The sequence below is a fragment of the Dipodomys merriami genome, unplaced genomic scaffold (assembly GCF_024711535.1).
Source record: "Dipodomys merriami isolate MVZ:Mamm:240054 unplaced genomic scaffold, mDipMer1.0.p SCAF_274, whole genome shotgun sequence".
Classification (NCBI taxonomy): Eukaryota; Metazoa; Chordata; class Mammalia; order Rodentia; family Heteromyidae; genus Dipodomys; species Dipodomys merriami.
This window is the reverse complement of record NW_027204204.1, coordinates 745,252-757,734: the sequence shown is the minus strand read 5'-3', so window position 1 is coordinate 757,734 and position 12,483 is coordinate 745,252. Positions and strand designations below refer to the sequence as shown.

Below are 12,483 nucleotides of genomic sequence, written 5' to 3'. Positions count from 1 at the left end.
CATAAAAGCTGTTAGGTTTTGTCAAGTGCTTTTTTCTGTATTGAGATGAGCAGATGCTGTATGTCTTCTATTCTGTCAATGTGTGTCGATGTAGAGAGCTGCATTGACTTTTCACAAGCATGCATACTTACTGATCATTTGACTTTTGATAGACAGATGTGTTTGCAAGAAGCCACTGGAATTTCCATTCTTCATAATGGCCCCAAATCAGTTTGTTGAGTGTTTAGCATTAACCCCAGGATTCTTTATAAATGTGCTTTATACAGGTTTGCACATTTATACAGGTTTGCACATTTTCCAGAGGAAAGGTCTAGTAAAATTAAGTGGTAAGAGAACTACACATCCTAAGAATGTGAAGTTCAAAATATTTTCTTACAGGTCTGAGACCAGGACTCAACATCAGTACCTGCTGCATTCACTCATTGGTTAGCAGTCTACCAACTGAGCCATGCCTCCAACTTCCTTTTTTTTTCAGATTTGATGAAGTTTAAGATATTAAGATGAGGGCTGGGAAGGTGGCTCAGTGGTAGAGCGCTTGCCTTGCATGCATGAGGCCCTGGGTTCAATTCCTCAGCACCACATAAGCAGAAAATAAAAAAGCCATAAGTGGCGCTGTGGCTCAAGTGGTAGGGCTAGAGCGCTAGCCTTGAGCTGAAGAGCTGAGGGACAGCGCTCAGGCCCCACGACTGGACCCCCCCAAAAAAAAACCAAAAAAAAAAGATATTAAGATGATTTAGCTGGGCATGATGGTGCATGCCTGCAATCCTAGCTACTTGAGAGGCAGGAAGTCAATATAGGCAAAAAGTTAGCCAGAATCCATATCAACAGATAAGTTGGTTGTAGTGGCAACATGCCTGTAAAACCATATGTACAAGGATCTGTAATACAGTGGGAGGATCGGGATCCATGGCCATCCCAAGTAAAATGCATGAGACTTTTTCTGAAAAACCACCTAAAACAGAAAGGACTTGGATCATGGCTCAAGTGGTAGAGCACCTCGCTAATAATTTTGAGACCTCTGGTTTAATCCCCTGTACTGTAAAACAAAACAAAACAAAACAAAAGTAAGGTAGTTTGATATATGTAAAACCTAGTTAGATTTAGATCCTAGAACTTGCTGTTTCTGGTGATTCAGTGAAATCACACACACTGAAGACAATTTGGAAGATTTCTAGAGTTACACTATTTTTTATGTAGCATTTTGCTTATAACTGTTTCTAGTTAAATGTAAACTTCAAAAGACTTTTTGTATTCTTTCGTGTGTGTGTGTGTGTGTGTGTGTGTGTGTGTGTGTGTGTGTGTGTGTGTGTGTGTGTGTGTGTGTGTGTGTGTGTGTGTGTGTGTGTGTGTGTGTGTGTGTGTGTGTGTGTGTTCTGGGCCTTGAACTCAGGGCCTGGAGATTTCCCTAAGCTTTTTCACTCAGGGCTAGCACTCTTACCACTTGAGCCACAGTTCCACTTCTGGCTTTTTTGGTGCTTAATTGGAGATAAGAGTCTCATGAACTTTTCTGCCCAGGCTGGCTTTGAAGTGTGGTCCTCAGGTCTCAGCCTTCTGTGTATATAGGAATACAGTAGTGATCCACCTGGCTGCTTTTTGTTTTTGTTTTTGTTTTTGTATTCTTGATTGTCACAATTCTGTTTGAGTGGAGATGTTGACAGATGTTTTTGATGAGAGTGTATGTCTCCAGAAAATGATAGAATTACTTAAACGCTAAGACTCCCTTCATCAAATGTGAGCTGCACGCAGAGCCCAGTGGTTGCATTAAGTAAGAGCACCTGTATTGTCCTACTCACAAGTCTGATGTGTGTGTGTTCTAACTTTACACATTGGCCATGCTCCCAAGTGTTGAAAATGAGAGTGCAGCTAAATGAGTCCAACTCCTGGATTTGAGCCCAATGCTGTCAGCCCAAGTCTTGGCACCGGGTCTGATAGCTCGCTGCTTTACACAAAGTCAGCATTAGACGATAAAATCTTCATTCTTGATAGCGAGCTGCTGGTGAAGGAACCATTTCTTTTAGCATTGCTTTTTGCTCCTCTGCTTTGTAGAGAGCCATGTGGCTTTCACATCTGCTGCTGCGTTTCTCATCCAAAGAGTTTATCAGGAAGAGATAGCGTCTAGTGGAAGATGAGATCCCCCTCTTGGTACAATAGGGCTGCGTTGCAGCAGAGATTGGTTATGCTGGGGAGATTATTCTGCAGGTGTGAACACTTGAATTTACAACACAGTAGTCCAATTGTCCACTGGAACCCTTTCCTCTTCAGCAAGTTGGACTTATTATTGTGGTTGTTTAACCTAGCTTTTTAGAGCACATGTGTAAGAATAGACTTAAACATTTTTAAACACTGTCTCTTTAAGGTCCAGTGACCAAATTGGCTGGGACCTATGAAGCCAGTTTTATAGGGCTTTTACATGAAGATGACAATGTACGGGCCAGTTGTCTGTAGAACTGGCTCTCTTTCCTCAGTTGTTAAACTAAACAAGGAAGCTGTAAATATAAGTAGCATTTTCATTTGTTTCTTGTGGTGTGTGTTTATTGTTGACAGGAAAAAGTCCTTCGGTGGTGTGGAATGACCTGCCACATTACGGTTTTGTTTTAGAGGGGCGCCCTCTCTCTCTCTGTGTCTCGTTTTCTCTTTTAATCTAGGCACCTTGGGGTTTTCGTAAGATAGAGCCAGTTGTGTGGACTTGGCGTTGTGAACTACGTGTGTGTCCTTGGAGAAAACCTGTTTGCTTGATCTTTATGCCAAATTGCTAACTGCCTAGCAGTAAGGAGCTCTTGCTGGGGAGGCCTTTCGAGATTTAATTATGCTACTAGCTCTGTTAGAAGACGGAATTTTCTTTGACTTTGCCTCTTTCCATTTCTCGCCTCTGCTTAGGCTTTAGGGAGCTTTGTGCTTTTACTACTAGACTCCTACTACAAGTTGGTGACCCCTGTAGCTCCTTGTTCCAGGGGCTGACCCCTTCTGGGACTTTGTATCTGAGGATTGTTTCATCGGAAATGCTTGAAAACGGTGGCTGTCTTTAGCAAAGTTATTTGGTAGACAATTACCTGAATGGGGGAACAAAAGAAAAGACAAAAAGAAAAAAGACACAAATGCAAAAGGGGAAGAGCTGCAGAGGGGAAAAATACAGGATATGGTAAACTGGTAAACAGGAATTGAAAGTAGGTGATAACAAAATAAAGCTGGTTGACTAGGTAATGATAGCTCAAACATTGAGGAGCAAGCTGGGTGCCAGTGGTTTATACCTATAATCCTAGTGATTCAGGAGCCTGAGATCTGAGGATCGCGGTTCAAAGCCAGCTTAGGCAGGAAAGTCCATGAAACTCTTCTTCCTGCCTTCCTGCCTTCCTGCCTTCCTGCCTGCCTGCCTGCCTGCCTACCTACCTGCCTGCCTTCCTTGTCTTTCTGTCTTTCTGTCTTTCTGTTTTGTTGGTCATGGGGCTTGAACTGTGGGCCTGAGCACTGTCCCTCAGCTCTTCAGCTCAAGGCAAGCATTCTCCTACTTGAGCTACAGTGCCACTTCTGGTTTTCTGGTGGTTTATTGGAGATAAGAGTTTCACAGCCTTTCCTGCCTGGGCTGGCTTTGAACCTCAATCCTCAGATCTCAGCCTCCTGAGTAGCTAGTATTACAGGCGTTAGCCACCAGGGCATGGCTTTCCATGAGACTCTTATCTCCATTTAATCACAGAAAAAGTTGGAAGTGGCACTGTGGCTCAAGTGGTAGAGTACTGGCCTTGAGCAAAAAGTAGCTCAGGGACAGCGGCCAATCCCAGGACCAGCAAAATAAGTAAAATTGAGGAGCATGTGACCTCATGCCTTATGAGAGTCTACACTAGAGGATCTAAAATATGTGTTCCAAGCTTAAACTCTGTGATCTAATGGAGGTTTTTGTTTGTTTGCTTGTTTGTTTTGCTAGTCCTGGGGCTTGAACTCAGGGCCTGAGCACTGTCCCTGAGCTTTGTTTGCTCAAGGCTAGCACTGTACCACTTGAGCCACAGTACCACTCCTGGCCTTTTCTCTGTGTGTGGTACGAGGAATTGAACCTAGGGCTTCATGCATACTAGGCAAGCACTCTACCATTAAGCCACATTCCCAGCCCTAATGAAGGTTTTGAGAGCCAGGAATGCATCACCAGGTGAGGATGAGTTGGTAGTCATGGTGTGCAGACCTGTGTTTGCTGGCGGTTACCCTAGCTCTTAACTTCCACCCTGGCTGCCAGACTTCGTTCAGGAAGCTGCTGGGGATATTGTGTGCACACATACCTGGTATCCAGCACCCTCAGGAGGTCCTTGAACTTCTCCCATGTCTGCCCTGGCTGCCTTCTGGAAGCAAGGATTTCAGGGAAGGCAAGGCAGCTGTGGAACGATCCAGGGTAGAGGAAATGACATAGGGCAGGTCTTGAAAATCACTGGACTAAGTGTAGGCACTTGGGAGCTCTCCTGGCTGTTCACTTTACTTTTGTATGTTTGTGGTTTCCCACAATTAAAAAATTAAAAAAGACAACACAGAAAGGAAGACAAAAGGCCTTTGAATAAGAAAGAACCTCCTCAAGGCAGCTGAGTTTAAGTGGAGTTTTAAAAAAGTTGTATTCATTCTTTATTTCCTTGACTACTTACATGGCTTCCTGTGAGCCCAGAGTCATGCCAGGCAGCAGTTAGGAGTGGCGCATCCAGATGAAACCTGGCTTCCCAGAGGGCCTGTGTCAGGTACAGAAGCCTCTCATCCAATAGGGATGTAAGATATAAGTGTAAGATGGTACTCAGGGCTGTGGAGGGGACCAGGGAAGATTTCACAGAGGAGGAAGCCTTTCAGTAAGGGCAAAGAGGGAAGCGAACAAGCTGGCAGCCTGGCAGAGGCTCACCCACTGGAGCACTTCTGCCTGTGGTGTGTACAAGGCAATCAGGAAGTTCCGAGAGGCTGGCTATGGCAAGGTGCCTAACAGCCTCCCTCATATGATCACACCCTAATCCAATTCCTGGGCCCTGTGAGTACATGCACATCACAGTCAAAGGTACTGAGATGGTTATCCAGGTAGCCCAGTGCTATTAGTTACAAGAGAGGAACTGGAGAGAGAAGATTATGGCGAAGATGGAGGAAGGGGCTGCAAGCCGAAGCGTGCATGGCTTCTGGAAGCTGGAAAGGATGATAAAGGAAACATATTAAACATATTTTCTGGAAGCCTCTGGACAGAATGCAGACTTGCCAACACCTAGATTTTTAGACTCTGGCTCCAGGATTATACAAGAGAAAATTTATGTTTTAAGCCACTGGGTTTGAGGTAGTTTGTTAGGACAGCCATGCTGAGCAGAAGAGTGAGAAAGGGCAGAAAGGCCAAATGTGGAACTCAGAAGTTCATTTTCAGGGACATTGGAAGCCTTTGGAGTGTTTGGAGCAGAGGAAGACAAAGTCTGGCTTTCATTTTAAGAAGGGTCACCTTGGCAGCTGTGTGGGAATGTGCTGTGTGGGACTGTGCAGGGACAAGGATGGCAGCAGGGAGAGGGGATGGGAGACTTTGAAAACACAGTGGCTAGGGCTGGGAAGGTGGCTCAGTGGTAGAGCGCTTGCCTTGCATGCCTGAGGCCCTGGGTTCAATTCCTCAGCACCACATAAGCAAAAAGAAAAAAGCCGGAAGTGGCGCTGTGGCTCAAGTGGTAGAGCGCTAGCCTTGAGCTGAAGAGCTGAGGGACAGCGCCCAGGCCCAGAGTTCAGACCCCACGACCGGACCCCCCCCAAAAAAACAAAAAAAACACAGTGGCTGATCACGGCTGGCCCAGTAGAATTGAGAGTTGGGACTGCTGCCGGGCTGTGTGTGGAAAGAGAAAGAAAAGAGCCAACCAGGTCTCCAGGACATGTGGCCCGGGCAACTAGAAGGTTGCGGTTGTCATTTACTGACGGAGAACACCATGTAAGTTTGAAAGGAATGAGCAAGTTTGAAAGGAATACTAGTGGTTGTATGTGAGGTGGTCAGCACCTGGACGGTGTTTGAGAACAAAGTGTACAAGAAGGGGCAGTGATCAGAGGTGTCACACATGGCTGTTGGTCATGCAGAGCATGACTGAGAAAGGAATGGTGGGGTTGGCCATGTGGAGGTCATTGGTGACCTCAGCGGGAATCAGTGGTGTAGTTGGGGGCCACCAGCTACTGAGTTCAGGACATACAGGACGCACTCATGATGCAGCTCTGCCTGTGGTCTGTCTTTAGCAAGTAGGCTTGTGTTTGAATGCACAAGCAGAACCTCATGTTTTTCCCATTGTGATTTTCACTACTAACCCTAATCCAGGCAGAGCTAATAAAGCTGAGCTGTGAGCCAAGAGTGCTTTTTTTTTTTTTTTTTTTTTTAAATGTGGCAATTCACAGTGGTGCTATAAAGCAAAATGCTGGAGACACTTTTATTAGCAAATTCTTGCAGCTGAGGCTCACTCGGTAGGACTTTTCTTTTACTGAGCAGGCCATTCCAGTTCTGGTGTATTAAAATCCATTAGACCTTTGGAAAATTTAGGCTTATAACTTTAGCTCTAATTCAAGTCAGCAAATCAAAACAATTAGAAAAATTTGCTTGTGAAAGTTCCTTGGTTTTTTTTTTTTTTTTGGATCCGGTCGTGGGGCCTGAACTCTGGGCCTGGGCGCTGTCCCTCAGTTCTTCAGCTCAGCTCTACCACTTGAGCCACAGCGCCACTTCCAGCTTTTTTTTTCTTTTTGATTATGCGGTGCTGAGGAATCGAACCCAGGGCCTCATACATACAAGACAAGCACTCTATCACTGAGCCACCTTCCCAGCCCCTTCTTCAGAATTCTTAAAGGCTGTCTCTTTTCTTTTTTTTTTTTCTTTTTTTTTTTTCAGGCTGTCACTTTTCTAAAAGGAAAGTATTTCCCTTTTTAATGTGCTAAAGGAATTGTTGGGCTGTGTGTGTGTGTGTGTGTGTGTGTGTGTGTGTGTGTGTGTGTGTGTGTGTGTGTGTGTGTGTGTGTGTGTGTGTGTGTGTGTGTGTGTGTGTGTGTGTGTGTGTGTGTGTGTGTGTGTGTATGCGTGCGCGCGCACATGCACATATACTGATTTGGGACTTAAAATCAGGATCTGGATGTTACTCCTGAGCTCTTATACTCAAAGCTGTTGCTCTACCACTTGAGCCACAACTCCACTTCCAGCTCTTTGGTGGTTAGTTGGAGAAAAGAGTCTCATGGACTTTCCTGGCCAGGCTGGCTTTGAACTGCGATCCTCAGATCTCAGCCTCCTGAGTAGCTTAGATTATAGGCGAGTCACTGAATCCCAGTTGAGCATTTCTTTTTTTATTTTATTTTATTTATTTATTTATTTTTTATTGTGAACATCCAATTGAGCATTTCTGTTTTAATACCTAGTTGTAGGGACAAACTTGGTCCCTTTTTGAAAGTAATTCTCACCTTTGCCTTTATAAATCCTCAGATTTTTTTTTTTGGCTTATTATCTAGGACTTAAACTTTATTCTAAGCATTGGTTTTTTGCAGAACAAACACCGAGACTTGGATGACATGGGCAGTACACCAGAACATCACCTGTTTACTGTTTTCCATCCCTCTGGACAAACTTCTGGTTGTGTTAGTAAAGAGTCCTGAATTTTCCTTGGAGCTCATATACAATCTGCTTGTGGCTTCGAAAGTGTAGCTAGTTGAGGCTTCCTGAAAGCCTCTCTTAATTTTCTCTATTTTCCAAGTGGCCACAGATTGATTGTTCCTGTGGCTCATGCAGAAAGTTTTTGTGTCTGGGATCCTCTAGTTTGTAATCACTGGGCACTGATTTGGAGGCTCTTAAGATGCTGCTGATTCAGAGGCTCCTTCTCGGGGGGAACAAGCAGCCTACAGTGCAGCTCATTTTTGTAGTACAGAATTTAAGCAGTCCCTTTCTGGCTCCTGTCTTGTGTTCCAACCTGATGTAACAACAGCAGGAGCAAACTTTTTGCCTCTAGTTTCTCCATGTGTGATAGCAGCCTTGGGCTGTTGCGTCCCTGGTCCTTTTGAATGCTCAGGGGTGGCAGGTGGAGGGGCACATGGGTGAGAATTGCTGGCCCTAGTGCCCAACCCAAGTCTTAACTGATGGAAGCAGAAGAGGTCAGGAATCAAGCAAGGCTGGAAAATACACTTACTTCTACTCTTGTCTTAGAGATCAGTAGCACATGTCAATTTATCACAAGCTATGAGAAGTCCTTCAGCAAAGAACCTTGCCTTGATTTCACTTAGAAGGATGTTTTCTAAACTCATTTGACCATGGAGTCACTGGTCTAAGTTTTAGGGAGTGCTAGTCTATGTCATGAACTGACTGTGTTTACATGATCTCTCTTCTATGCTGAGTCTTGTTTGGTAGTTACATTTCAGGACTTGATAAATTTGCTGAAAAAGCTCATGTATCCCAGGGTTCAGGATTCAGCTGCCCTGTTTGGTTGGTACTTTTTGCTTTGGAGAACCCGTGTTTCTGTGTTATTCCTTCTCTTACACCTCACTTAATCCTGAGTTCCAGGGGTCTGCTAGGGCTGTTTGAATTTTGGCTGCTCCATCACATTCAGTGTTGCTGTATCCCTCTCTGTGCTTTGTGATTGCCTAATGCGCAGATCACTCTGGCACAGACAGATGGACAGACACCACTGGGGTGTCATGGGTGGGCTCAGCTGTGGACCAAACATGCCAAGAATAAAACCACGGTGTTCTGTGTAGTCAAAACTGGGCTCCTGAGTTACTGAGTCATTATCCCATTGTTTATTGCCTGACCACTTGTGATTAGATGAGGGTTTGTTCTCATGCCCTCATGGCTATGATTGAGGAGTGAGGGAAGACAGTGCGGTTAGTGGATTTGTAACTGATGCTGTGGCCATGCCCAGGGTGGGCTGCTTAATGGACCCATATCAGCCATGGGGCCCTCCAGTGGTTTCCCACAGCAGTCTGCGCTCAGCCTCAGCCCCATCACAGTTTTTTTTTTTCTCTTGTTTTTTTAAATAATTCAGACTGTAATTTGCCAATGACCCTTGTATGGGGAAAGCAATTGGTGATTGGGGGACAGGAGTTGGGATTTAGAGATCATCTGGAGAGCCAGGCTGTGAGATGGCTAAGATGGAGTTAAAGAAGTTTAGAAACTAGAAACAGGTATAAAACAAAGTACCATGGAAATAAGTTGGGACTTAGAAAAAAAAGTTCCAGCTCATATTTAAAAAGACCTGAAGAACAATGAATGCCCGTGCCAGAGGGCGCACGTGACAGAGCGGCACGCAGCCTGACCACCTGTGATTACCAGCACCAGTGCCTAACATCCACTGTCCTCTTCTCTCCCCTTAGCCAGACTCTGGGAGCCATAGTGGCCCGCTAGTTGAATGGTCATGGTGACTGTCCAACATGTGAAGCAGCATATGTGTCTGGGGTGGCCATGCAGCTCAGTGGCAGATACTTCACTCATTTGTATGTTCCTGCTTGGCACCAGCCACCCCCCTCACACTCCCCCCCACCCCCCGCCTTATGTCTCATAAGATCTCCTTCTGCTCATGGCTCTTGACAGTTCACATGTGGGTCTTGGAGATCAGTTGTGACCCTCTCATTTGAAGAGGGACCCTGCAGATGCACAGGTATTAGGGTGCATTCAGATTGACCAGCAGCTAAAGGAAGTGGATAATTGCATAGGACTCACAGTGACCTAATGACATGGGCCGTGATGGCTGTCTTCAAGGGCAAGTACAGATAATTCCTCTTGAGAAGGAAACGGTCAGGGCCTGGGTGGAAGCGGCGTGGAGCACTTTGAGAGGAAGTGCATTTTTGCTGATTTGGGAGTTTAGTGCTGCTGAAAGTATTCTGGGCTTGTGAGACCTGCTCTGGGTGGGGTTGTTGTAATGAGGGCATGCGCCTCATGGATCTCTGAAGGCCCTCTAAATTCTGCACTGCCAAGCCACTGAAGTCACATCAGTTTAGAAACTTGACAGAAGCCTTGCCACTTGTATGCCATCTGGTGTCACTTCTGATGCCATGGGTCCAATGGAAAGTGTCGGTGTCCACTAGGCAGTGGAAGGAAGGAAGTGATAGGGGGCAACGTGGCTCAGTTGGTGTGCCTGTCACATGGGGGGCTTACATGCCTATCCATGTAGCAGAGTGTAATTAAGGAGGCCAGCTGAGCGCGCAGGGTCAGCATTGCCTTCCCATGCTCTCATTGAGTAAGATAGTGGTTATTTCTGGCAGAGTTTGCTTAGGATGGAAAATCAAATTTTGAGACCCAGGCTAAGTTCTTAGATTGCAGTTGACTTTGCTTTGCAAGTTTCAGCTTCTTTCGGTGTGTCTTTTGTCCTTTTTCCACTTTGTCCCTTCATTTCTGCCCTCTCTGTGGATTTTTGGGGAGTGCTTTTCAAGAGGCTGTTAGGCTGTTGGCTTTCACAGCTACTGTAGTGAGGAGGCTGTCGGTTTTGGAGGGTGCCATGGAGCTGTTGGAGAGGGGATAAGTACAAGTTAAAAACACTCTGGTCACCATTGGTGATTCTACCACTTTCCTTGAATCCATGCTCATTACATTACTTAGCCTGCTTCAGGTCTTCGTCACTGATTGCCAGAGAAGTCATTTGGCAGTCTTTGTTGCTCTTATGGAGGAACGGGTTTTCAAAGATCTTTGTTCTGCTACCCCAGCTTTTGTTCCCTGTCAGTACTTCATCAGCTGGACCGGCCACTCTTGAGCAATGGAGAGTGTGCCATATATCTGCAGTGCATACTTTCTCCCTCTGACACGCTCTCTTCTTACCTCTGACTCGGGGTGTGCAAATGGACTGCAGGGTGTGTAAAGAGCACAGGTTTCCATAAACCTGTGGTCTCTGCTCTCAGTTCATCAGGACTTCCAGCTTTAGGATGATGGCCACAAACATGGAGCCCTTTCTCATCTTGCCTTACCCTCATCTGCCACAGACCAGAAAGGTTGGCTGCCCACCTGGCTAGTGGAGTTCATCTGTAGCTAGCAGTCTCACCAACTTTGTACATCATCCTCTGATGATGTTCTCCTGTTAGGGTTGGAAAACATGCTAATAGTTAAAACAACCATTTCCTCTGGATATTACTGGGGCTTCAGCTTTGGATGAGATGTAACCTTAATTTCTCATTATCACATCTTATAGTCCTGGTTAACAGCTTGAGTGTTGTGTTAATTTTTTGTCGTTGTTGTGGGACTTGAACTCTGGACCTGTGTGCTGTCCCTCAGCTCTTCAACTCAAGGCTAGTGCCCTACCACTTGAGCCACAGTGCTCCTTCTGGTTTTCTGGTGGTTAATTGGAGATAAGAGTCTCACAGACTTTCTTGCCTGGGCTGGCTTTGAACTGCAATCCTCAGATCTTATCCTCCTGAGTAGCTATGATTATAGGTGTGAGCCACTGATGCCCGTCTTTATGTTAATTTTTTTAAATCTAACTTCTTACATATAACAAAAATTCAGACTTTCATAGGACCAGAAATCTAACTCAGTGGGTACTTATTTCCTTCAGTGGCCATCCATCTCTAGTTCTCTAAGTTGGAGGTACAAGTGCTATTGGCAACAGAGACTCTTCTGAAAAGCTGTGTTATATAGCTCTCACATTAAATACCAGTTACTTTCTGCATTTTATGGATTTGTGTATTTTCCTCTCTCATTTGTTAGAAAAGCAGTCTTAAAATGTGATATTACATGGTGGTACAACAATTGTGAAATCTTGAAAGATAAAACTGGAAACATTTGCTTGTATTTTTTTCTGCCTTGGAGTGTTTCACTAATGAGACATTTATACTGCCATAAACCAGGGCGGAAATATAGGTGTTGATTGATTTTTGGATGGCAAGGGGCTTCTCTAATTGCAGAATTTGACATTTGTGTCGTTTTAGGTGAGCAAGACGTGGAAGGTGATTGCTGAGGACGAGGTGCTGTGGTACAGGCTGTGCCAGCGGGAAGGGCACCTTCTAGAGAGTAGCATCTCTGATTATTCATGCTGGAAGCTCATCTTCCAAGAGTGCCGTGCCAGGGAGCACATGCTAAGAACCAACTGGAAGGTAGGTAGTGGTCGCTACCCTTCTCTGGGGAAGATGGACTATAAGGACACCCCAGGCCAAAGGCCAGGCCTTTCATTACAGCCTGCGCCTGACTGCAGAGCAGCCCTTTGCATTTCCTCACCTGCATACACACTGCCTGTGCACGCACCACCTGCGCACGCACTGGGAGCTGTACACCCTCTTGCAGGAGGGAGACACCGTGTGGCTCTGCATGCTGGCTGCTCTTCCCTCGCCTAACCCGTTGGCTTGCTGCCCTAACATTTATCACTTCAAGCCTCCCCGAAGCATTAGCTCACAGTGAAGCTTTGCAGAGCCCTGTTTCTGTAGGGGATAACTGTCAGGAAGCAAGCTTTATGGGGCGCGGCATGATGGCAGTGAGCTCAGAGAATGGAGGAGTGGCCCTTCCTGTGAAGAGCCTCTAAGATCATCACTGAGGGCGACATAGTGCCGGTGTGCATGTCTGTCTCTGGCCAC

The 12,483-nt window shown here is 45.7% G+C and overlaps 1 protein-coding gene across 4 annotated transcripts in view; it reads left to right on the top strand.

The window, feature by feature from the left end:
• The window catches only part of LOC138837707 (F-box/WD repeat-containing protein 8-like), a 92,365-nt gene that overhangs the window by 16,577 nt on the left and 63,305 nt on the right, over positions 1-12,483 (top strand). For all 4 annotated transcript variants that reach the window (XM_070036657.1, XM_070036658.1, XM_070036656.1 and 1 more), the window contains exon 3: positions 11,845-12,009. In XM_070036657.1, the coding sequence (XP_069892758.1) occupies positions 11,845-12,009 (165 nt within the window). The remainder of the gene's footprint in view (positions 1-11,844; positions 12,010-12,483) is intronic.